Source organism: Felis catus, chromosome D4, assembly GCF_018350175.1.
Source record: "Felis catus isolate Fca126 chromosome D4, F.catus_Fca126_mat1.0, whole genome shotgun sequence".
NCBI classification, from domain to species: domain Eukaryota; kingdom Metazoa; phylum Chordata; class Mammalia; order Carnivora; family Felidae; genus Felis; species Felis catus.
Window position 1 is genome coordinate 8,772,278 of NC_058380.1, and position 25,409 is coordinate 8,797,686.

The 25,409-nt window shown below is 48.7% G+C and overlaps 1 protein-coding gene and 1 long non-coding RNA gene across 5 annotated transcripts in view; one reads left to right on the plus strand and one right to left on the minus strand.

Moving 5' to 3' along the window:
• The window catches only part of LOC123381480, a 155,694-nt gene that overhangs the window by 125,906 nt on the left and 4,379 nt on the right, over positions 1 to 25,409 (plus strand). The window lies entirely within an intron of this gene.
• VLDLR (very low density lipoprotein receptor) overlaps positions 1 to 25,409 on the minus strand; it is a 31,184-nt gene that overhangs the window by 4,449 nt on the left and 1,326 nt on the right. For 2 of the 4 annotated variants that reach the window (XM_023243304.2, XM_023243305.2), the window contains exons 3-15: positions 13,839 to 13,958; positions 9,477 to 9,599; positions 7,984 to 8,106; positions 5,910 to 6,281; positions 5,674 to 5,796; positions 5,464 to 5,586; positions 4,885 to 5,004; positions 4,632 to 4,757; positions 3,470 to 3,641; positions 2,649 to 2,867; positions 1,599 to 1,717; positions 925 to 1,064; positions 482 to 623 (exon numbers count right to left, since the gene is read on the minus strand). In XM_023243304.2, coding sequence (XP_023099072.2) covers positions 482 to 623; positions 925 to 1,064; positions 1,599 to 1,717; positions 2,649 to 2,867; positions 3,470 to 3,641; positions 4,632 to 4,757; positions 4,885 to 5,004; positions 5,464 to 5,586; positions 5,674 to 5,796; positions 5,910 to 6,281; positions 7,984 to 8,106; positions 9,477 to 9,599; positions 13,839 to 13,958 — 2,022 coding nt within the window. The remainder of the gene's footprint in view (positions 1 to 481; positions 624 to 924; positions 1,065 to 1,598; positions 1,718 to 2,648; positions 2,868 to 3,469; positions 3,642 to 4,631; positions 4,758 to 4,884; positions 5,005 to 5,463; positions 5,587 to 5,673; positions 5,797 to 5,909; positions 6,282 to 7,983; positions 8,107 to 9,476; positions 9,600 to 13,838; positions 13,959 to 25,409) is intronic. The other 2 variants (XM_023243306.2, XM_023243307.2) reach the window with 1 other exon arrangement.

A 25,409-nucleotide genomic window follows, 5' to 3' on the forward strand; every position in this document is an offset into this window, starting at 1 on the left:
CCTTGCTCCCACAAAGTGGAAGGAGCCCAGCTACAGGGAGGTTTAAGGCTTTCTGTTATATAGAACCAGTCAAGTATTTTGAGGAGATAGTATGAACAGATGTGGTTGAGGATCTACATAGAAGATGTGTCATGATGGGGAGGCAGAGAAAGCTTCTGGCATAAAGCTACTTTTGATGATCGTACAATCACCTTAGTGTAAGAGATTGACGGCCAAAAGTTATGGAAAGCCTGAAATAAAAGACTGAACGCTGAGGGTTGGAAGGGAACACATGAGTTGAAGTTCTACAGCTCTCGAGGAAGTCAGAAATTAAAAAAAAAAAAAACCATCAGTGTTGAAGTGTTTGAAGTGAGGGGAAGGAAGGGAAATTTTCCATTGTAGACCAAGTTGAGTTGCTAAAGAGTTACCGCTCCCCAAGCAGGTACTACGTCACGCTGCTGTCCTTACAGTGGCCTTGCCGGGCCGTGCTCCTCCACGTTACCTGATGGCTGTACAAGTTCGTGATAGACAATGATGTCTTGGGCATCATTAAGGTTGTTAACGAGAGTGGCCAGCTCTGATCCAGTGAATTTATTGGCCCCATAGACTGCTTCATTTTCCCCATCGATCCAGTAGACACGATCCTAAAACAGAACACCCAAACGAGCATGTGTACCTGGGATTAACACAAGTCATTATCTGAAGTCGTCATCATTTACTTGCAATTTAATGGACCAAATTTATTGAACACTGGTCTGGGACACTGGATGTCCCAGGCTATAAAAGATGCAAGTTGAGGTTTCTTAAAGTGCCGGAAGAAATCAGCATGGAATTTGTCCCATGTTGTAAGTGTCCAACCCCCTCTTCCCGCGTGCCTGTTCTTTCGCCCCCAGGACGCTACAGTAACTCAGAGGTACGCACTTAGACACGAGGCACACATCTCACCTCAAATATGGTTAGTGCGAGAGGATGAGCTAGGAACTCCAGAGACTTGAGGACAATCCTACGATCTTGGCCGTTCAAGTCCACGCTGGACAACATGTGCAGCTTGGAGTCGAGCCAATAGAGACGGCTCTTTATAAGGTCTGGGGAAGAAAAGAATTGTCAAGGCACGATAAGCTGTCACGGCTCTGGCTTCCATTGAAAATATCCAAAAAGTCCAACATTCTACACTCATGGGTTCCTTCCCCAGCCCAGTTTCGTAAGGGGGTCCCACAAACCTTGTGAAGCATCTGGCAGAATCTGTACACATATTCATTCTGAGGGACTAAGGGAGTGCCTGAGGTTCTCCAGGGAGCTGCCTTGAGAAATGTTACATTATATAGAAGTATTAAGCTAGCGTGTTGTTCTGCCCCTACGGGATGAGATTTTTCCAAGGCCCAAGTTCAGGCTTCCCTGAATTCCTGTCACCTGTTGGGTCCAAATGGACATAAAAGCTAGCGGTGGTGCAGCAAGTAATTTGCTAAGTCCACTGTCCCACTTGAATTGCTCAGTTACTCTCTTCCAAAAGTCCTGCTACGAAGGGAACCATAGAGAACTGTCTGCCATAGTGCAGAATAAACTGTAGAGAGAAGCGAAAACTGCAGAATTGGCGGTCAAGGAAGGAAGAACATACGTACCAAGGGTAATTCCATTAGGCCATTGGATGTCCACTGTCACCAGAGGCCGTCTATCAAATCCATTCATGCCCGCTTTTTCTATTTTAGCGGGTTCTCCCCAGTCTGACCAGTAAACAAAGCTGGCAAGAGTTAAATGAGAGAAGCCTCAGCGGTGTGGAAGGCATAAACTCGTAGTTTGCGACACGCATTTAAAGAACGAACAGAAAACTCGAGAGACGATCAGTGACAATTCAGGGTCTAAATTATGTTCCGGGGAAACAAAAGTGAACACTGAGAATCTACAAGCTCATTATGGACTATATTAATCTATATAAGTGTGGCACTTATATTTCAACCCCAAGTCACAGGTTAGGTCTTTCTTTTCCAAAAGGCCAATTCTTTCAGAGGACCCCAAAACAAATACATGCTAAGTTTTAGGGTAGGGGCTGGCTGATTATGTTCTAGTGAGGATTCATGGGGGTCAACAGTGGGTACTACAGGCTCAGTCAACTTCCCCAGCTGCTTCCCTATATTATTTAGTGGCAATTTAGGGAGATGTCTCCGTGAAGTGTTGCTAGACAGGTCCATTTATTTCCCCCCGGACTCTCAGACAACTTGGACATGTAGATGAAAGCTTTGAGGTATTGTGGTTACCACAATCCCCCGACTCGTGCTGGTACTTGGGTTTGCTCATTGGGAGCTAACGTAACAAAGAATTCAGACAAAAATTAAAAATCACTCGGAAAGAAGGTGGGTGGCCGCAAGGGCTCAGGTACAGCTTTTGGTGCATGTCACAGCAGACCTGTCGTTTCATTAATGTCAAGCAGCGGTCATACAGCCAGGGAGGGCCTGTGGTACAGTCCACCATGGCATCGCCGACATCTCGAACTGGATAATTCTTTGTTGTGGGGAGCTGAGTCTACGGCCACACCACCCTGAACGTGCCCCACCTCGTCTGTTGTGGAGAGCTGATAAGTCTTGGGATTTCAGTACTATTTCAGCCACGGGGATAGCTCCTGGCATACACAGATAGCATCCAAAAGGCTGTAAGATGAAAAGCAGACTACAAACCCAGACAGTGGGTCCACAGCTATGGAGGCAGGCTCCCGCAAGTCAGAGTTAAACAGGAACTTCCTCTTGGCTCCATCTAGGGTAGCTACTGAAATAGTCTTAGAAGCCGCATCCGTCCAGTAGATGGTCTTGTACACCCAATCAACAGCAATGGCTGCAGGATTATAGACATTGTCGATCATTTTAACATGTCTACCAACCTTGTCATCAATTGAGGCACTGAAACAGAATAGGTCACAAGAAATTTAAGAGTTTGACACCATCAGAGCCTGGAGAATGGACTTTCTGTTTACAAATGGTCAACAGCTTTGTTCAGAAGAAACTCTAGTAACACCACAGCTCACCACTCAGATTATTTCACTATGCCTCTTACTGGTCCCACACAATACTGTCCGTTATTTAGTTGCTGTTACGTATTCGATATGCAAGAATGACCCATTTCTAAGTGAAGCTATCTGTTTCAGGAACCATCGTCTGCGTTTCTATAGTTGCGGTTAAGAAAAAGCTGTCGCTACCATTTCTAGCTTATAGCAGCTATGAACAGTTGTCAGTTAACTAAAGAGAAAGGGGTGAAAATAGGAAAAGTTAAGATGTGCTTTGTGATAATCCTATAGCTATAGCCACCTTGTACTTGACAGATGATTGTTAGTTTCTAAGGAGGAACTGATAGTCATATAATAGTTGGAGAATCAATCAGTGTTCAGATTTAAGAGTCCCAGCTCATCAGACACCAGATTGGAGCTACAGATTCCTCCAAACCTTCCCAAAGACAGAGTGACGAGGACTTGATGTCGAGACACCATGCACAGAACTGAAGTTACCTGAAGATGGCCTTTTGGCTTAGATCAGCCCAGAACAGCTTCTGAGCAGCGATATCCACATCCAGAGCCACTGTGTTTCTTAGCTGTTCAACTAGTTGGATGTATTCTTTCCTCTCCAAGCCAATCTTGCGGATGTCTCTTCGATTAGTGAAGATCAGACTTGGTTCTTTGCCTGCGAGAGAGGAGTCAGGTTTATTTGGTTTTGCTGTAAGAAGGGAAGGTCCTTCTGAGTCAGCTCCTCCTGGAGGAGGAGCACTTGTAAAGTAAGGGCAATGCTAAACACCTGAGGAATATTCTTGCTGCACTCCCTGCTCCCTGGGACTGCAAGTACTTCCCACCATCGAAAAAGGTCATCCTGGGTCACAGCACTCAATGGGAGGGTGGCTGATGGGTAAGTTACTTACTGGGATTGCGCTCAAGTCTGGGAAGCAGAGAGTAAGCAAACCTGGGGGGTGTTCATGGTGTCGGACGCAAAAGAAACTGACTAAGGCAGGTGTCTGGGGAAACGATAGTCTGTTTAACCTATGATACTGCACTGTGCGTCAGTAGCACGGTTCCCAAGTACAGATAGTCCCCAACTTAGGACTTTTTAACCTTACGATGGTACAAAAGGGGTTTGCGTTCTGTAGAAACCACACTTTGAATTCAGAGTTTGGATCTTTTCTCGGGGCCAGGGATAGGTGCTACCAACCTCTCTTGGGATGTTTTCTCATGATACTGCGCAGGAGCTCGGGGTCAGCCCCGCGATTACACGAGTGACCAACCGATCCACCAACGCCCATCTGTACCCATAAAACCATTCTGCTTCTCACTTTGAGTACAGTACTCAATACGTGACAGGAGCTACTCGACACTTGATGATAATACAGGCTTTGTGTTAGATGATGTTGCCTAACAATAACCTAATGTAAGCGTTCTGAGCACATTTACGGTGGGCTTGGCGAAGCCACGCGACTTGGCAGGTTAGGTATGTTAAATGCATTTTCGACTTAGGATATTTTCAGCCTACAATGGGTTTATTGGATTGTGACGTCATCGTAAATCAAGGAAGAGCTGCACTGTTTTAATTCCATGTTGAGTTGACTCTTGGAGTCACTGGCTGTAGCTTTCGTAAGCACTTGCTCCTAAGGTACCAGAGCAACACGAACCCAAGTCCATTTACCTACTGCCTTGCACACGCCAGTGGCAAGATCCATCTGATATCCTCGACTACATTCACACTTGTAACCGCCTTTTAGGTTGATACAAATTTGGCTGCAGATTCCCGGGTTTTGGCATTCGTCAATGTCTAGGAGGGAAATTAGAATCAGTCTTGCTGTGCCTAGATGATACAGAGATACACAGTCTTTTCCAAGCCCCCCCCCACCACCCCCCCCCCGACCCCGGCCAGGGCTCAGGCTCCCTCGCTGACTCACCTCCACAGATTTTCTTATCTATCAGTTCAAACCCAGCTGCACAGTCACACGCGTACCCTATAACAAGGTCCTTGCAGATGTGAGAACAGCCACCGTTATTAACCAGGCATTCGTTGACATCTGAAATAAAAAGGGACTAGAGTTACTCAGCACCTTACTCCAAATTGGTGTCTGCCCTGATGAACATTCAACCTTGGGGCTTTTTGTGATAAGGTATCTAGTTAGTCGGGCCCAACCCAAGATTTTCCTCCTCAGATCTAATCTGTCTTCAAGGTATGCATCTTGGAGGGTTTCGGGGGACAGAAAACCCGTCTCCTTGGCAAGTTACTAGTTGGCTAAGTATAATTAGTCAATTTCCCCATTGTTGATCTGTCATTTATAAGGAGGTAAGACTATGTACCAGTTTGTCACTGCTTTGACTTCTAAGGCATAAAAATGCCACTCTGGAGCCCAACAACTGAAGTCGGTTCACCACAAGTGGTTTAAGCAGGCACTGTACGGGTCTGTGTGGCATCATTAACTGTGGGCCAGGTCATTGACCTTCCCCACCCTGTACTCAGGCCGCCGGGGTCCACTTACGACATTCTTTGAGGGGCTCGTCGCTCCAGTCCCTGCAGTCCTGCTCCTGGTTACATACTTTACCGATATCTATGCATTCCCCGCTTCTGCACTTGAACTTGCCAGGGCCCAAGCACTGATTGACTACAGAGAGAAACACAAAAGTGAGATTCCATGGTGGGGCCGCTCAGAGCAATCCTGCGACTCACCCCCAGGACGCGAGACCCTTACCGTTTTTGCAGTTGACCTCATCAGAGCCGTCCACGCAGTCTCGGATACCATTGCACTGCCTGCTGCCGTGGATGCAGCTTCCGTCCTCACACTCAAACTGGTCAGGGCGGCAGGTTCGCGAAGCTGCCGGGCGGGGGGAGGCAAGACCATGGGATGGTCAGCCAAGCCGTCCCAGCCGAGGCATGGAGGGGGAGGGGGAGGAGGGAATAGGCCCTACTGATAAGAAGGCTACGTACGACAGTTGACCTCGTCGCTGCCGTCTTTGCAGTCGGGGTCCCCGTCACACCGCCACTTCTTGTGGATGCACTCGCCCGAGCCGCACTGGGTCTCGCTGGCGGGGCACTTGGTGTGCATCCGCGGCTGGCGGCCGCACTGCTCCAGGGACTCGTCGGACTGGTCGGAGCAGTCGGCGTCGTCGTCACACACCCAGCTGAGGGGGATGCACGAGGACGTGCTGCACTGGAACTCGTGGGCGCCGCACGTCGGGGGCGCGCAGTCCAGCTCGTCGCTGCCGTCGCTGCAGTCGTCCTGGCCGTTGCACACGAAATTCCTGGAGATGCAGCGGCCGCTGGAGCACGTGAACTCATCGGGGCCACACGTGATGTTGCCTGCGGCGAGACAGCGGGCTCCGCTGAGCACGTGTCCCGCGCGTGCTTTCCAGACTCTGGTCCCACAGTGCAGCATGCGGGATCTCAGATCAGGAGCCCTAGCTTTCCAGCCTCACTAAGAAGCTAACGTGGATCTCTATCGATATCCAAATTCGTGGAGTATCTAGCAAGCCGTCCCGGTGTGTACAAGAGGCAGGGACTCTTGAATAAGAACAGAAATAAAGGACCCAGAAAAGAGTTGAAGACTCTTAAGTTAATTGGAGAGGAGAACCGCAATCTATCGGTAACTTAAAGCGACGGATAACTTGAACGAGAAAGGGGCAGTTCACTTTGAAAGGCAAAGACTCAGTTATCTCTCAATGGATAGACCACGGATCGGATGGTTAGCTAAAACTATTGTGTACCAGGTAACAGGCAAGACACTTGCAATAAGCATTAGGACACTGTCACCAAAAAGAAGTCATCATGTTACACTACCACGCATGGTTCCTTCTCTGCTGGTCCTTCAAATGAGGATCCGGAATCACGGGTCTTAAATATTTTCAAGTGTTAGAAAGTCATTGCTAGGGCTAGAATCTCAATCTAGCAGCCCGCTAGGCTGATAACGATAAGCCAGGCAGACTAGCCAGTTTGTGCTTGGATTCAGATTCCTGCCGAATGAATCAAGGTCACAGTTTGGTGGTAATTAGGGTAGAAACCACAACTCTCTTGGGAAGCAAAGTCTAGATTAGAGAGGGCAACTCTGGGCAGCTCCCGGGCTTACCAAGCCATAAAAGCTCCATTCTAAGATTGAACACCAAAACTCACTGGACTAGGTGCGGTGATATTGACCTTGGAAGGCGACTTGTACACACGCAAGATGGACGTTTCGACCGCAAACGCCCTCAGCTCACTTACTCTGCTGCATCAGGAGGCCCGTGCCCGTCAGACCTGGGAGGTGCAGCTTCCTGGGCCCTATAAAAGGGCGGTAGCTTGAAAGAGTGCTCAGAGCAGTGTTTGTTCAACCTAGGTATTTTCCCAGGGCCTGGCCTGAGACACGCGGCCCTTTATTACACATTTTCCGGGAACAGACACGTGAAAGCATAGGAAACCGAGCTCGATTTTACAGGCAGGGACCGTGAGAAGAGACAAAAGCACCATCGGCGGGATGGAGTTTTCTTTGGGCATGTGCTGGCAAGACGCGAACGAACGTTTGTGCACCAAGTTACCCTTGGGAAAGGTCGAGCCAGAATCTAGCGTGGGCGTGGGGGGCTACGAAAGGCTTGTGTGATGTTCACGTAATTTATTCCAATCAGCAGACCCACTGGAGACCGAGGAATAAGCTTTCTGGCCCTAGTCCCCTCCTCGTTTCATCGAGCCCCAGTGAGGCAGGCCCCACGGCTTCCTGTCCTGACGGAGACTGGAGCCCGCCGCACGATTCTGTGGCTTCGCTGAGCTGCTTCTAAACGCTAGTGCCCTGAATGACTTACCTGCTTCTCGCTATCTGCCTAGAAGAAACCCCGAAGCAAGCCGTGGTCAGTTACCATGGGAACGTGTGGCCGAGTTTCAGGGCAGTGAGGAAGGCCAAGGAGTCGAGCAGAGAGTGAGATCACGGAAAAGCGCGTCAACGGAGCTGTTCTCTTCACGCTCCGGGGAGCTTCCCTGCCCACCCTTGAGAAAAGGGGTCTCTGGGATACAAGCCACTCCACACTGGTCTTCTTACCACAGTTCTCTTCATCTTCTCCACTGTCACAATCGTGTTCACCATCACATCTCCAGGACACGGGGATACACTGAGTGGAGCGGGCGCCACAGCTGATTTCATTAATGCGGCATGTTCTCATATCTGTTGACGATATACAGTCTCAAAAGAGCCTCCAAACTCATCAGGGCAAAGCTGCTGTTCCTGTGCTGCCTGTGAGTGGTCACACCTGCCCCTCAGCGGCCTGGCCGGCGGATGCGATCGGACCTACCGTGGCGGAAGCCCGGGGCGGCTCGGGAGCCCTGCCAACCTGTGCCACCTGGCAGTGCACCTGAGAGCCTGGACCGTGTTACTCCTTCAAGGTTCCATGGCGCGCTCAGTCCTGGCTTTTGTTTTACTTGGCATGGTTAGGCTTACTGGCCGGCCTGCTCCTTGACCTTTTTTTTTTTTTTTTTTTATATCGGATATCAGATAAGGTCACCCGATGCCAACTTCATTAAAGGCTGGAAGGTCTAACACCTGTGAAGTCTTCCTTTGACTAGATTCCTTTATAGGCTTCTTCACAACCTACTTTAGACTGGCAAAACGGGGACGGCTCCTGAAGGTTGACCTCACCGGGCCATCCTCAGGGCCACGTCTTTGGGGAACCTGTCTTTACCTGTGGGGACTTACCTGCCTCGACCAATGTTCTGATCGCTCCCCTTATTTCTTGCCTAGAAAACTGAGATGGACACGTTTAGCTTCCTTTCTGCTTCACTGTGTTTTGTAAATCCTATTCCAGACCTAAACCTCGCTCCTATTGGGACTGCGTGTTCAGTGCTTTCACAGGTCTCTCCTGCTTTGAAATGAACGCCAAGACATGCTTCACCACGACAGTCAAAGGATCCCAATTTATCTGTCCCAAATCCTCCTCTTCTGTGATGTCACAGACCATTTCCTGAATATCAGCCTAAGGACACAGATAGACCTTTGAATACCTATGAGGTTTCTCTTATTTAAGAACAAGCTGTAAGCTTTACCCTACTTCAATAACCTTAGGTAACAGGTTTGTTAAAAATCACGATGCCCCCCTATATTTAGCCACCTTACCCCATCAGTAATTGATTTTTTTTTCCAATCGCCTAAGCTGTGCATCTAAAAGCTTATCCTTGGCGCAAGTGGTCCCTCATATAGCTCAGCTTCCAGGACCACAGTGCCATCTGCTCGGAGTCCTGATTACCAAACGTCTGCAATCTATGCACCTAGTCAAGGAGTTCTTCATCAAATCTGCTGGCTTCCGTCGTAAATATTCAATAGTGAAGCTACCCAAGAGGACGTGAGTCTTGTTAGACTAGGGAGAACATTCTTTAAAGGACACGGATCGAGTGCTCGTGACTCGACTGACCTTGGAGTCAAAGGGCCTACACATCACGGTCGGCAAAGGGAAACTACAACCAAGTTTCAGATGAAACCATACTTGGAGCTCTGAGACACAAACCAGCCTGGAAACGTTAAGGTCCAAAGCAGTCACTCACGGCACTGTTCGGGGCTTTCGTCAGAGCCGTCTTCACAATCGGGATCTCCGTCACACTGCCACCGGCTGGGGACACATTGGCCATTGTTGCAAACAAAGTCCGACTCGGCACATGTCTTCTTCACTACAAAAGTGTATTTGCAGGGTTAAAGTCGAAGTCACCCAAGAGCTTATATTCCCATGGGGGGTAAAAATGAATGCTGCTACGTTGGCTTCTAACAATAAGGCTGAGTCAATTGGCTCTCAACTGTGACAGTGTCCAGGAGAACACTAGAAAAACCTATTTTCACTTTCCCAGAGGAGAAAGGGGCCCACTTGAGAGAGCTGGAGGGGACAGAAGTCACGGTAAGGTTGCTCATTACCTGACAGCTCAGGGATACCTCCTAATGAACTTCTTGCAAGTTTCATATTGTTGAGTGTAAGTCATAGTTTCATGCTTTTATGCATTTCTTCCAAGCCATTCAAATAACCTCCTAAGGTTTCAAAGCCAAACATTCCATCCTATGACTGGATCACAGTACAATTGTTCTAGGGGCTTCTCTAAACAGCCCACGGGTTTAGTGTAGAGTTGGGACACGCTTCAGGACTGAATACTGTCACTCCTACAGGTCTGTTGGGGTGGAGGAACCCGCCCAGTAAGAAACAGAAAAAGCTTAAACACGAGGACAAAAGAAGTCACATTTAGAGTCCTAGAGACAGACTAACATCGACTGACTGAAAGTCACCGAAGCCGCTGTGGAAGCTACCAGTCTCTTTGAGGCCTAGAGTGAAAGTCGCCTATAACAAGGTATCACGTGTCTGTGAATTCCTACCAGGGCAGGACTTTTCTCCTAGAATTTTGGTGACTCAGGTTGTTGTCCAAATAAGGAAAATCTCAGGAGGAAGGGGACACTGTTAAATACCAGGAAGATAAGCATAAACCTGGACTCTCTTAAACCAGCCGGGTGGCTTGGTCACCTTCTCCACAAGGGAGTCAGAGAGAAAGAAGAATCTCAATAAGCAGCCACACAGGGTGTTCTAGGCTCATCCTTCCCAGGCTATGTTGTTGTTCTCTCATGTGCCTATACTTTCTACCTAAATTTCCAGTTTAAGATCTTCTCTAACGAATATTCCGTACTGGTCAATCAGCATAAACGCCATTAATTTGCTAAAAACTTGAAAGGGACTGCTTCAGGTCTAGGGTTTGAGCTACATACAACTTGCAGGGTGTAGGGGACGCTAAAGTACAGGGCCGCTCTTGTTTTGCCTCAGACACCGTGCGGCAGGGGAAATCGTGACTACGGTCAATTCCGAGAACTCACATTGTGGTGATGAATCATGATGATCTGAAAAGGATTATTCATCTCCTTGAATTGTGTAGCCAAGGAAACAAGAAAAGCCACATTGGCTCTTGGATTCGCACCTGTTTGTAAAATCCCTGAAATACTCAGAGCCCAGTATTAATGGTGAAGGCCATATCCAGGGCCCATGTGCTCCCGCGCATGTAGGAAGGTGCTAGAACATCCATAGAGCTGCTTGCTGCAATTCAACCTGTGATGGTCCTCAGGAAGAGGAGGCAGGAAATGGCTTTCAGGAGACCACACTGGTTTGAAGACAGATGAAAATGGTACAGGGATGGGCAAGAGGGGAGACTCTGCAAAGTGTGACGGCAAAAGATAAACAGGGACAGGCAAATTGCTTGAGTTTGTCTCTCTCCATTCTGAACACAGTCTGGGAGGGTCAAGAAAGGCTGTTGGAATGGGACCTGAAGAGGTGGATAGAGATTCAGGTGTGCCACTGGGAAGGAGGGCTACCTGTTTCCTCCTCGGAGAGCTAAAGTTACTGATTAATCAGATCAGCCCAACACTTGTAAAACAATGAGTTACTGAGACCCACGGAAGCACCTGGCTTCTGGAGTCTCCCCTTCAACGGACTGAAAATGCTGGTCGACACGCTGGAAAGAAACAGCCCTGCTGAGATTGCAACCAAGTTCAGCATCAAGAGGCTGGATAGGAAGAATACTACAAGGCTTTCTGAGTTTTAAGCATTTCTGCTGCCTTTTTCTTCCAGGGAGGAAGATCTCAAAACAAGCATTCAGAGCGTCCCTGAGCAGGGCTCCCATGTTCCTTCTCTACCTTCAGAACCACGAGGCAGAGCCCAATTCTGGCCAAGGATATATTTAATTTTTACCACCTCATGTGATTGTGAGTGATAACTACATCTACCTCCTCAGATCTTCTCAACCTTCCTGCTGTGTGTCTGGAAGTCACTGAGGTGGAGACTATTTTTAGGAAAAGCCAGTGGTGACCCCTAAGAGGCCCCAGGTTAGGTGCTACCAAGTTAGATGGTAAAAGGAGGCTTCTGGAAAGAACAATGAAAGACAAAGAACAATGGGTCTTGCCAAATATACATTTGGGAATGCAGGAAGAATTGTTACTTTGCAAAAGAAGAGTTGCCAAGAGTGAGTCCTTGCAGGGAGATACTTCATGAAGGATTTATATCACCTACGTAACCTAGCAGTGGTAAGAACTCCAAGTCTCGTAGGATAGACTAAAATCCCAGTTTTAGGGTGTAAATAGGGGCCTATTGATGCCAGGAAGACTCTCGGTCCTGAGACTGGAGATGAGTTTCTTCCCTGAGACTAGAAAGGACTTTGTTGTTTTCAAATGAGCTGCTAGTCCCTATTTCGATGTACAAACACCTCTGCTGTTGCTCGGCGAGCTCAAGCAGAAGATGGTCTGCCATGATGCTTAGGCTATGCCATTTTTGTAATGAGGCATGAAAAAGCAGAGAAAGGCATAACGAGATGGCAATTGATGCAATCTACATTTGGCTTCTATTTTTCTTGTGTGTTTCTAATTTGTACAGCGGACATGTGTGTATATAACATCTTTTAAGAGGCAAATGACCGTGTTGTCCCCGGCATTCGTACACAACATCGTTTCAGGATTTTTACACCACAGAACAAAGGGATCAAAAAGCAAACTGGGGCATATATTCAGGGTACCTCCGTGCCACCTTGATATGTATTTCTCAACTGTGGTGGCTCAACACGAGGGTACACAGATTGCATAGGGGCATTTCTCACAATGATCTTTGGATAGATGCTGATCAATGCTCATGATGGTATATCCCCACTTTCCTGGGGAAAGACTGTCTTCCACTCTGCTTAACGCTTTAGAATTACCAGCTGTGGTAGGCAGAGAATTAAAAAAAAAAATCCTTATCTGATCTATGATCTTCACTGGCCTGTATTTTCTATGCCAGGAGTTTATTAACCTTATAAAACCTTAGGGGATTTCTTACTGCTCGTGGCTTGGCTTTATTTTCAGGGGTGGGGATCAGAGCCATTTGAGAATTAAATAAAAGGAAGTCTGTTCCAAGCAAGCTTCTGTCTGTCTCTGCTTCGGGTCCTGGGGTCCCCTCTCCTTGCTTCCTCTACATGTTTGCCTGATCTACAAACAGGTCCTGTCATTTGAAAGCACCTCCACTTTATCTTCCACGTCCCACACTCAGGTTGATAGCCCCATGTTAAACATTCAACTATATTCCTCTAGACCAGGACGTATAGACTCTTTGGAGTTTTTATAGATTTTTAATATATAAAATATATTAAATATACTTAAATACTTTTATTATATTTTATATTATATATTTAATATTATATTTAACATATATGATATATATTAAATATATATTGAATATATTTATATTTATTAAATAAAAATAAAAATAAAATAAAATATATTAAAGTACATAATTTTTAATATATTTTTTAAAATGTTAATTTATTTTGAGACGGAGAGAGAGTGCACGAGCAGGAGAGGTGCCGAGAGAATTCCAAGCAAGCTCCGTGCTGTCAGCGCAGAGCCTGATGCAGGGCTCGAACTCATGCACCTCGAGATGATGACCTGAGTTGAGATTAAGAGCCGGATTCTTTTTTTTGTTGTTTTAGTGATTTATTTATTGATTTATTTATTTTTCAATATATGAAATTTATTGTCAAATTGGTTTCCATACAACACCCAGTGCTCATCCCAAAAGGTGCCCTCCTCAATACCCATCACCCACCCTCCCCTCCCTCCCACCTCCCATCAACCCTCAGTTTGTTCTCAGTTTTTAACAGTCTCTTATGCTTTGGCTAAGAGCCGGATTCTTAACTGAGCCCCTCAGGCACCTTATTTATTTATTTATTTATTTATTTATCTATCTATCTATCTATCTATCTATCTATCTATCTATCTATCATTCAATCAATCTAGTTCAGGGCAATTCTTAGCCATGGATCATAGTTTCCGAATCTCAATACATTTAGAAAGAGCATCACGGTAAGTGCATGTGTCCTCGTGGGGAGGCCAGTGATGCTGTCAGGCTCTTTACTTACCACAGTTCTTTTCATCGCTGCCGTCAGCACAGTCTTCGTCCCCATCACATTTCCACAACAACGTGATACAGCGGCCATTTGTGCACTGGAATTGGGATGGTTCACATTTGGCTTTTCTTCCTAAAATCAGGAGGGAGCGCTTAGCTAAGCTGGGATACAAGTGGGTCATTCAGACACACAAGTTACCCCAAAACCCGTGGATAGGGTCCTTCTTGGAGGGGCAGCTGCAGACTCGGCAGGTAGAACATTCTAGGGGCCAGGGTGGGGTGGGCACTGGAGCAACGACTGACTGCGACTGAGTTCTTAGCTGGGCACATGCCATCTGGGGAAGACTAGATTTCCCAGCCTGTCTTGCAGTGAGGCATAGCCATGGATGGGGCTAAGGTCTGGCTACTGGAATATCAACAGAAATAAATAGGACTTCTGGGAACTGTCCTCGAAAGGATAGGGATCCCATTTTCCTGCCCATTTTTCCTTTCTGGCTCGTGAAAAGTGGCCCCGGTGTCTGCAGTAGTGATCCTGGGCTAATGGAGCCAGACCAAGAAAGAAGGAACCTGGATTGTCCAGAAAACACGGGGAGTGGGGTCGGGCTTCACCTGCCTCTAGCTTTGTTTTCCCTCCTTTAATTCATTCGTGTAGCTATGATCACACAGCCAAATCCTAATCCATTAATAGCATTTCTTGGCCATATTCTATACTGTGATTCACAGAGGATGCCCCTTATTACAAGCAGACTAAGGGAGATTTAGAAGGGGTAGCAAGGAGGGGACAGAATAGAGGTTTAGTACATAGCTCTTCATCTTAGGATTTGAGGTCTAATTAGAAAAAGACAAGCTTACAAAATGGCTCAACGACAAAGATCAAGAAGGTACAGTTGAGAGGTGAAGAGATCCTTTTTAGTGACGGGGGTGGGGAAGGGTGGGTAGAACCGCAGACCTGGGGTCTGTTTCTCTGAATCTCCATTTTCTGACGGGTACTTCCTTCACACAGTGGTATACACTCAGACTTGTAAGTAGAGCGTCTTTTTTTTTTTTTTTTTTGCCTGGCATGGGACCGCTAGCATTCAGGTATTTCCTACCATTATCATGTCTGTCCTTCTGGAGGATGCGATTTCTTCGAGCTCAAAGGCAAGGATCTGGTTGCTTAATGCAAGTATATACTGCAAAGAGGCGAGAAGACGGGAGGTGCCCCGTGGCTCGTACAGATTACTTAGGGAGGCCTTCCAGGCAGAAAGCCCTCCGATGCCCTGCCACCTTCCAGTATCTGCAGCTGTGGCGTTGCTGGCCTGAGAGCAGATGGGACAGTGCCAAGCACAGACGAGAACTCTTGTGCTGAGTACACAATACTCTCCTTGGCCTCCCTGCGTTCGGCTCCTCCCCACTGTCCGGGCGCATTCTAGACCCATGTGGCTAATTCCCTGGCGGACACGAATTTTGGTCCAAGTCAGCTTTGCCCTGTGAACATACATTCGTAGCTACTAAATGTATCGGTAGTTGTATGGGCCGTTCTGTTTTCAGGGGTCTAGCTAAGCGGGGCCCCAGCTACAAAGCAGTGTGGTTTGATGGCATTCCCTACCTGTGTTTCATACTATGTGTTCATTCCACAAGTAGGTTATTGGGGGTAAGGTGTCAGGGATCCAGAACGGTGGGTGTTGGGGTGCCTGGGTGGCTCAGTCTGTTAAGCGCCCGACTTTGGCTCAGGTCACGGTCTCAGGATTCGTGGGTTCGAGCCCCGTGTCGGGCTCCATGCTGACAGCTCGGAGCCTGGAGCCTGCTTCGGATTCTGTGTTTCCCTCTCTCCCTGCCCCTCCCCTGCTCCTGGTCTGTCTGTCTGTCTGTCTCTCTCTCTCAAAAATAAATAAATATATATTTTTTAAAAACTTAAAAAAAGAAGGGTAGATGTTGTTGCCAGGAAGTGGCACCTGCTGATTTTTATACTGCTAACCGATTTGGAGTGGCTGCCCCCCCCACCCCCCCCCCCCCACCGGGCATATAGTCTCGATAGATTGTGACTGTTCTCAGTGCTGCTCTTGGGGCCGCTGGCTTCAGTTCTCTGTCCCCACGACTTCTGAGGGCTATAGGACTGGTCAGGATCTACTTAGAGCACTCTATGTGAAAACGAGACAAAGAACAGTCAGTCATCAGAGAACATCGATAGAAATATGGTTGGGAAGACCAGTCAGGTTGCCATGAGGACGCTGTGGAGACGGGAAGGCTCTGAATTTGTTTCTCAAGGTTTTAGTGCCAAAGGTTGTTGAGTCAAAATGAGCCACAAACTCAGACATGGATATCTACAGCGCCCAAAAGGTAACCGCACAATCAGGCTTGGACGGGGAGCAGAAAGTAGGTGTCAAATGTCGCTTTTCCGAGGGCGAGGTACCGAAAGATCGTGACAGTGAGTTTGGAAGCCGCAGAGTACATGGACACCCAACCTGGCCAGGGATGCGGGACAGGCACGCAGTACAGTAAGGCCGGCGTTGGGTTCACCGGCACCTTTAAGGAGGGTCTCTGAACACAGCTGTAGCCACAGTCAGTCCTAAGTGACACTAAAATTCTAGCAACGCTGCTTTAAGGGCAGATCCTGAGCAGACTCCGGACAGACATTAGCCTTTTCTTTTTTAAGTTTGTTTGTTTATTTATTTTGAGAGAGAGAGAGAGCGTGCGCGAGTGCACGGGGAGAGGCAGGGAGAGAGGGAGACAGAATCCCAAGCAGGCTCCACGCTGCCTGTGCAGAGCCCCCGCGCGGGGCTCGAACTCACGAACTGTGGTACCATAACCTGAGCTGACACCAGGAGTCATAATTGTTTTCCTCGTGTGTATTCCAAGGCCGTAAGACAAACAGGAGTTTACTTTCTACCTTTTGTGACCTCAGAGATTTCTACTTCACCCAAGCTTCTGCCCGACTGTCATAAAAGTATGTTTTGCCGGGACGCACACAAGATTCTCCATTACCATGGGGGTTAGATGTGGAGACAAGCTATTGACTGTTGCTGCTTGTTTAAAAGGGGAGCAGGGTCGGGGTGGGGGTGGGTAAGGCTGGCTGGCTGCCTTATAAAGGATGCCTTCTTTAACGAGAGGTAAGTAAAGACCTTAAGTCTTTTTGGCCCTGCCTCAGTTTCTTGTTATCTAAGCACTCAGTTGTGAGAGATGCCTCCTGGGCAGGAAGTCCTCCCGGTTCCGTTTACTCCCCTGCCTCGTGCGCAGCAACCAGGGCTTTGACGCCAGAATCTCGACTGCTGTGACCTCAGCCAGGCTGCAGGGCTGTGGGTCTTCTGTCCAGGTTTCAGAAAGATTCTCCCTCACCCGTTTTGGTGCTCAGCTGGCAATGTGGCCGAACACAGCTCTGGGAGAACCGAAAGCACCAAACAAGTTAAGAAGCTTTTGGTTTCCAAAGCTTTTGGGGGATTACAGGATTGTGGACCTGTAGTCTATTTTCATCCATGACAGTTAAGTCTCAGGTTCAGCATTAGCCTTGCATAAAGCGAACGGGGTGAGCTTGCAATCATCTATACCCAAGGTGCTGTTAATTCTTAGGCTAAGCTAAGGCCGCCGATGCCTCAAAAAAGAACCCTGTAAGTAGAGGCTCTAGACATCTGTATCCCAGCGTCTCTTAGCTCAGAAAGGAGAACAGTTGGAGTAAATGTGTTTTTTGGCAGGTTCCTCAAAGCCATGAGGTTTCATGGGAATGCCTTAGCACCAAAAGGGTGGTTGCACCAGGGAGAAAGGCCATGACCGTGGGGAACCTGGTCACGAACCAGGGGAATCCACCTGTTTTCCACCGGGAAGGCTTTCTTTTCAACACAGGAGTTTTGTGTTTAAGGATTTAAAAAGGGCTCTTTCTGTTGCTTTAAGACCTCAAACTGTTGGCCTAGATCTGGGTTTTCTTTTAGCTCTGCTACTTAAGAATGAATATCCCTCCCCTTTTGGGTCAGTGGGTAGGAAGTCGCTTGTACGTAGCCACCTATGGACCTAGTCACAGCTGTTTGCATTATTGTGTCATGAACGAAGGCCCAGGGGTGTCTGTCAAAGGCCAGCTGCCTAATTCTGTCACTCGCACACGTGGAATCAGACCCTGCAAACTTAGTTCAAGGCACCCTTGTCCCAGGAACCTCGTTTACCTGAAGAGTGAATGCTGCTTCCCAGACAGGTTGGCAATGGACTGGCTCCAAGAAATTCAGAGTTTTAAATGCCTATAGAAGTCGATCTGCTGTTGTCTGTCTTTCCCCGCAAAGGTTAACAGGGAAGAACAGTATGGAAGCTTCATTGAACTGTACGGATCTCACAGTAAATACAAGCCCTTCAGCGTGGGCTACGCATTTCCCAAGAGGGCTCCGGGTGGCCCTGAGTGCAGAGGGGTTTCTGAGTATCGGGCTCAGGTATGAATTTGAACCTGCACCAAGGGGCTCAGGCTGTCACTGTGCTGGGACCAGCAGGGCCAAGCATTCAGATGTCTCTCTCTCTCTCTCTCATCGCTGGAGCACACGGGTGTTATCTACAGGAATTTCTTGAGTCCATTTGTTTTGCTACTTCTGGGGCCACCGAGGGCATTTATTTTTAGTCCCGCTCACTTTCGCTGCTACTTTAATGCCAATCTTTCTATTTACAGGCTAAAACTCCTCTCAGGACAAGCTGACTTCTGAGTCAGCAAAGCAGTTTTCTCTCTCGGGAGAGGAGGCTAGTTAGTGACAGGAAGTCAGGAAAAGAGCCTGAGTGTCAGGCACAAATGTTGTGTCCCTGCCCTCGAGTCAGCCTCTAAAGCATTGCCATAACCAGCGAAAAACTGGTAAATACGTAGGTTAATCCTTCTCATTCACTGAAACAAGTGAATCTTACAGTCCCACTGACTGTGTTTCCATTGACATTAGATTCAGATAATCTCAGGAACTGTGGGTAAATAATTTTTTAAACATCGTTTGCTAAACGCAGCTCTAAGACTTTAGTCTTTTAATTCAGGTAGATTCTGAATCGTATACTTTGAACGTTACGATGCCCCATCTATGTATCAGGAAACCTGTCCACAGAAGGGGGGGAGGTATAGCCCTTGGGTGGTGTGAGAATTTGAACCCGGGCATTCTGTCTCCAGACACTGAGCATGCCCACAATCTAAAACACCTAACTCGGGACTACTTCCCGCTAGAATATTTGTTGATTTTTGGCGACTCAGGTAGTGGAGTCAGTTGAAAGCAATCCAGAATTAGGCAGTCTCACCTGTCCGGATGACGCTATCCTAACACAGTCTTATTGTTGAGGGATGGTGTTCCATCCCTCCCCCATTTTCATTTAAAAGGAAAAAGCTGCTAGAGTATCTTCAGCGAGGTGGGAGGGGGGCTTCTACAAGGACTACAGAGCTTGGTTCTTGTCTAGGGCACATTGGCCAAGTCGCGGCATATTGGGGAGCTACTAGTTTCTGTGGCGGGTGGACGGCTAAGTCAGCACAAGAGTTTCAAATGCACTGGGAGCAGAGCGGGGCCCACGCTTGCATTTCTGAGTTTCCAGACAGAACTGGTGTTGCTGGGCCCTGATCACACTCGGAAATCATTCCCTCAAGGTTAGGAGGCTAAGATTCCACCACAGCAGAAGGGACTATGTCATTTTAGGGATTGGACTGCACATCTCTTGCCCCCATAAGCTGTCCTGCCCATCACTGGATGGACACAGGTGACAAATGCTGGTCTTAAGGCTGACAGTATGGTGACAACCTGAGGCAGGTCAAACTCAGTCAAGATGCCTTAACAGCCATGCACCATATATAAGTTCTAAAGTCTCTCTTTTCTTCCCCAGGAGCCCTATTCTTGAGGGGCTCCCTCCCTTGCTTGAAACCAGTGGTCCGGTAGGGAGCCCTGGTTCTTGTCCCCTGCTGTTTCGCCATCAGGCCCTGTCCAGGCTCTCATCCCTCACTTGATGTGAATTCCTCTCCAGTTTCTCTGCCTCCGGGTTGCCACAGTCTCCATCCAAATCGATACGGCGATTCAAGCAGCCTAGAGTGGCCTGAAAAGCCAAGGGTCGTATCGCCTCTAGGCTTCTCACCGGCTCTAGGGCTGAGCCTTGCTCCCTCCCTACTTCACCCAACTTTTCCCTCTTGGTTCCCACCAGCCACCTGCTGCGAGTACACCCAGGGACCCACCCCCTTCCCTAGGCCTGTGTCTTCACTGTTACTAATGGTACTCCCGTCCACTTATCCACTGGATAAGTGTGCACAGAGGTCTGCCCTTGAATGAGGCCCTCAGGTCCTCTCTTGACCAACCAGGTGAGGTCTGGCTGCTTCACCATGGTCCCCTGTGCCTGTCACACGGGTGTCACGTACTGGGAATACTTGTCCTACCTGCCTGTTTCCATCTCTATATCTTCTAGGCCCGTTAGGAAGGGCCTAGAATTTGTAACTTGGGACCAGGTTCCTGACCTCTAAAGATTCTTTGGGCACTGATGAGTATTCCTGGGTGGAGAGACTCTATGCTATAAAATCCACTCTTCCCTCTGCCTGTGGGCGTACCGTCACCTCATCTTTGTGCCACTTTATTACCTAAAAACTGTGCGCTTTCCACACTGATCTGCCGGGGGGAGTGTGTCAGTGAGGGTACGTCGGCCTCATTTCCCTGTGAGTAGCAAGCTTCCAAGACCCAGGGAAACGGTAGCAGCAGCTAACTGGTAAAGTTAGAAATTTGACGTAGGGGACCCGGATTTCACTTTGGACATGTTTTAGTGCTCTTTGGTCACGTTGGTAGCAACCCACTCTTGCTCGAATCTCGTCACTTTTGTAAGATCATCTGCAGAGGTGGAATAGTGTCTGGCTTGGTCAGATTCGGGTCTAAGCGCTTGGGGACGATTGGGAAAACATAGGCTATCACACACGTAGCGGGGGAGAACTCCTGTGACCTTTGGCTGCTATCTGCCTGTTGTATGATTAAGCCCTTAATACGGATCTGCTCACTTCTTTCCAGAACTTGTAGTCCAGGCTGTCTTTGGAGCATTGATTTTCTTTTTTAAAAAAATTTTTTTAACGTTTATTTTTATTTTTGAGAGACAGAAAGACAGAGCCTGAGTGGGGGAGGGGCAGAGAGAGAGGGAGACACAGAATCCCAAGCAGGCTCCAGGCTCTGAGCTGTCAGCACAGAGCCTGACGCGGGGCTCGAACCTACCAACTGTAAGATCATGACCTGAGCTGAAGTCGGACGCTTTACTGACTGAGCCACCCCAGGTGCCCCTGGAGCATTGATCTTCTGATCTGACTTCCCCACTAGACCAAATGCCATGAAAGAAAGGACCAAGTCCGTAGTTACTGTGTCCACCCCCCACCCCCACCCCCTGGCCATGCCTGGTGGTGCTCAGTAGATGGATGTCCAGTGGTTATAAGCAGAAGTACAAGGGACGCCAGTGTGACTCTACCACCTACTCAGGGAACCTGCAGATGAGTTAATAAGTCAGGTCTTGGGAGGGCTTCTTAGAAAAACGAAAGACTAGGGGCTGTCTACAACTCAACAGTATTTGGTGGGAAGAATTAAGTGGTAACACGTGAAGTAATTTGCAAATGTATTTAGGGGGAAGTGTGAGGTTATAACATCGGAACCGCGAAGCAATTTGCAAATGTTGTCTATCAGCAAGGTTTTATCATCTCCTTTGCTGGGCAAGTTGCAAGTCCGGCCCCACCCCCCTACCGCCAAAAGCATATACATAAATGGCTATATACATAAAGGCTCCTAGCCAGGAGGGCCAACCCAGAAGACCTGAGTTGGTGGCAAAATCATCCACTCCAACCAGTGGTCCCCATCTTCTACTTTCTGCCTCCAAAGTTACCTTTTAAAAACAAGAGCGTGCATGCCCTTCCCTAACTCTATCCACCCAGGGAACATTTTTACAATACAAAGAAGTCAAAGGCTCTCCAAGCAAACATTAAGCACCCCCCTCTTTTTTTTTTTTTTTTTTTTTTGCATAATCTCTGTACTAAGTCTCCCAGCACCCAGCAGGCATCCTTGTGCTTAATTTAGGGCCCCCATATAACCAGCAGGCCTAAGCTTTCCTAGGACACATCGCACGAAGGAAAAAATAGGCTAACTTTAAGGTATCACCTGCCCTCTCAGGGCGTTGCTGCTGCGGGGCTAGTGTATCTAACCAGGTGGCATTAGCCATGCTTAGAGCTTTTACTGCTAAGTCAACAAAACAGGTTAGCCAAGGGACACCAATTCATATTGCAAAGGGCAGAGTGAAATGATCCAGCAAGATTTCTGCTACAGTGAAGTCTGCAAACTAAAAAGCGATCAGTCCTCCAATTTCCTAGCTAAAAATTCTTCAGCTGGGGAGAGGGGAAAAAAAAAAATGTCCCTGGGCCACTTCTGCTCAACAGATACATCTCCTCTGTCACCTCTGCAGAAGGCATTTTTGGGCCCTTTGTCTTGGAAGTGGTCTTCGTGCTGTGCCCTGAGAACTCTCGATTGACTTAAAGTAGAAGGGAACACACTCGACCATGTTGAGTCTATCAACTAACCATCTAGAGAGAGGCACACCCTGAACAGCTCTCCTAAGGCAGGTACATGTATCATAAACATCATTACAGACCTTATCACGGCCCTTTGAGGCATTTACTGTCTTCTAGGCTAGTAGGGGAAGGTGGCTTTCCAAAGAACGGTCAGTAGCCACAGTAAACGTAATTATGACTTGACATAAAACAGGTAACCTCCTACCCTTGATCGTTCTTCTTTCTACCAAAAAGGACAGCTTCACTCATGTTCTGTAAGAAATGGAAAACGCTCTAGATATTTAATCTGAGCTACCCATTTACCTATGCTGTGCTCTGAGTCTTCCCATCTTTGGCTCAAAACGCAAAGCCATGTGCCTGAGAGCTACCTACTCCCTTGACCTTACGGCCATGTTTGAGGAGTTCTTGTGGTCTTATCAGTTTGATACTAGTGGAGTAGAAGGGGCTTGGAACTACTTTTCATCGCGTCTCGAGCAGTAGGTGGTAGTCAAACTGCTCCCGTGAAATCAAATTGATGATTATTTGACTTTACGAAAGGCAGAAACACTTCGATCAGGACTTCTTCAAAGCAAGGGGACTGCCGTGCCCTTACTACCTTTGCTTACTTATTGTGGTAAAGTCTCAACAGTTGGCTGCACTTGGCCTTTACGCAGGCTGGAAAAGGAAAGAATCCTAACAACACAGGACAGACATTACAGCTAAATGTCACATGGAGTAGCAACAGGCCGCTGCCCGGAAGGGAGGTGCTCCGGCTTGAGGAAGCTGTCACCTGCCTGGTGATCCTCCTTAAGGAGTCCAGACTCACATGTTCATTCCTCGGCCTGAGGTTCGTGATCGCCGTGACACTTTCCCGCGGTGCTACAGGCTGGCTCAAGTTTATTTGCTCCTTGCCCTCCAGGTCTCCTCTTACTTCCCCAGCCGACTCCCGAAGTTAGAGAAGTTTCTGCCTACTCATTTTCCTGGTTGCTGGCCACATCTGAATACCCCTCAGAACACCTTGGTTCTTCCAGACTCTGGCTTGAAAATGTGGTACCCCACAGCCTAATCCTGAGCACCTGGGCTGGAGGAACACGTGCTAAAACTCCCAGGTGTCTGCCATCAGGCATACTACACTACTGAACTTCAACCTCTCTTGTTGGCCTAAGTTCCAGGCCAGGATATCAGGGCACAGCTGCCCCTCCCCCATCCTAGAATATTTTATATGGCTACCGTGAGCATGTATGGATGTGGGGAGGGTTTGGGAAGAAGGGATATAGAGAAAACGGCCAAAAGCCGGCCCATATGGCCTGGGACTTTGAACTTCAGGCAGGAGCCAGTCTGGGTTGGCTTGGGATCCATTCCTCCTTCGGCCAACCCCAGATTCTATCCACGAGAAAAATGATGTGCCTCTCTCTTCCTTGGAAGAATTTAAGTCTTGCATGGGCTCCTACTTTTCACTACTCATGGCACCGCACGTGTTTCACACGTGGACGTAGGGGAGCCAAGGGGACCCTCACCTGCCTCTTCCAAGGTGAACATAGAGCTTCAGCTAACCCATCTCAGCAGTTCAAGTGCACCCCCAGCTTCCTGTAGGATAAAGTTAGCCCCACATGGAAAGCTAGCACATGTTAAATTAAAAGAACAGGAACAGAACATGCACCAAAAATGAGTCTTTCTCCCACCTCCTGGCCGGTTAGCAATAGTTTCTGGCATACCTCAGTCTTTTGAGATGTTACGGAAAGTATAATGCACCGCACTATTGTGAGAAATCGTTGAATAAGTTGGGATTGCTCATCCATTAATGATTCATGTTCCAGTCTGCAAATTCTTGTAGGCAGGACTTTTCCAGGCTCTTAACGTGTGTGGCACATTAGAGGCTATCTCCAGGACTCGCCTTTTTCAAGGGGAAAGCATTTCAGCGAACAGTCCGGGGGAGCCTGTCGGGTCTTGTACATTCCCTTAAAGATAATACTCCTCTGGCTGCTGTACGCGGAGACATGTGACCAACCCAAACGTGCTCGGGCGGCCAGCCAATCGCGGAGGGCAGAAAAGCCCGTCCCTGCTTCACATGCTCGCTCGAGACAGCTGGACCAAAGGGCAGGGGGGCGGTGGAGGCTTGAAGCCCCCACGTACTGCCCTGCCCGAAAGAGGCTGCTTGACCGCACACTGTAAAGTTGGCTCACTTTAGGAGACACGTGACTGCAGGCAGGCCGGCCTCCTAGGCCACCGGGCTGCAGGAGCTAGGGACTCTGAAATGGGTACTCGGGACGGGGGCACCTTCCTGTCCCACTGCCGTAGAGCTGGCCAGCAAGCCCCGTGCTGTCCTGTCAAGATCACTCCGGGGACCCGCCAGGCTTCCCACGGAATCCTTAGAAGGGCTTGCCTGTCGCCTGCCCAGCAAAGTTGTGCGGCTCCAAGCGGAGCGTGGCTGAGCACAGGGCTCCCGGGCCCAGTGCGGCAGACCCTGGGGACTCCACGGCCGTCACCACCGCCACTCGCGCTACTCCCTTTGATCTATTGTTTGGAATGAAGGCTAATTACACAGTCACCAGATTAGGGCTCAATTTCTCTCGAGGAAATCTCACCGGGAACCAAGAGCAGCGAACTAACCTGATTAAGTCTTCGTTCCGCTCCCCTCCCCCGTTCAGCTGTACGCGAGACCCGAGAGGTTTACAAACACTGCGCGAAGGGGAGCGAGCAGGGGAGGAACACCCAGTGGGGAGTCCTATTTGAACCCGTACTCCAGAGCGACCACTGGGCGCCGGGGGAGTCGCAGTCCGGGTGAGCAGGCTGTGCACTTGTAGTGGCTCCCCGGGAGCCCGCCCGCTGCCGCCCATTGAACGTGCGCCCGCTCCCCGCCGCCGCCAGGGTCTCGCTGCCAGGACCTGCACCCGGCGCCCCGCGTCCCCGCACACGTCCACCTGCGTCCATCGCCCACTCACCCCCCCACCACCACCTCAAGTCCCAGGAGCGCGCCCCCGGCTCCCGAGCGCGTCTCGGCCCGACCCGGCCCTCTGCCTCCTTCCTAACACTCCGCCTGGCAGACAGAACCATTGTTCAGTGGCTCAGAAGCCCACATTCCCCAGCCCCGACCAAGCAGGGTGAAAAACGAGGCAAAGCAGT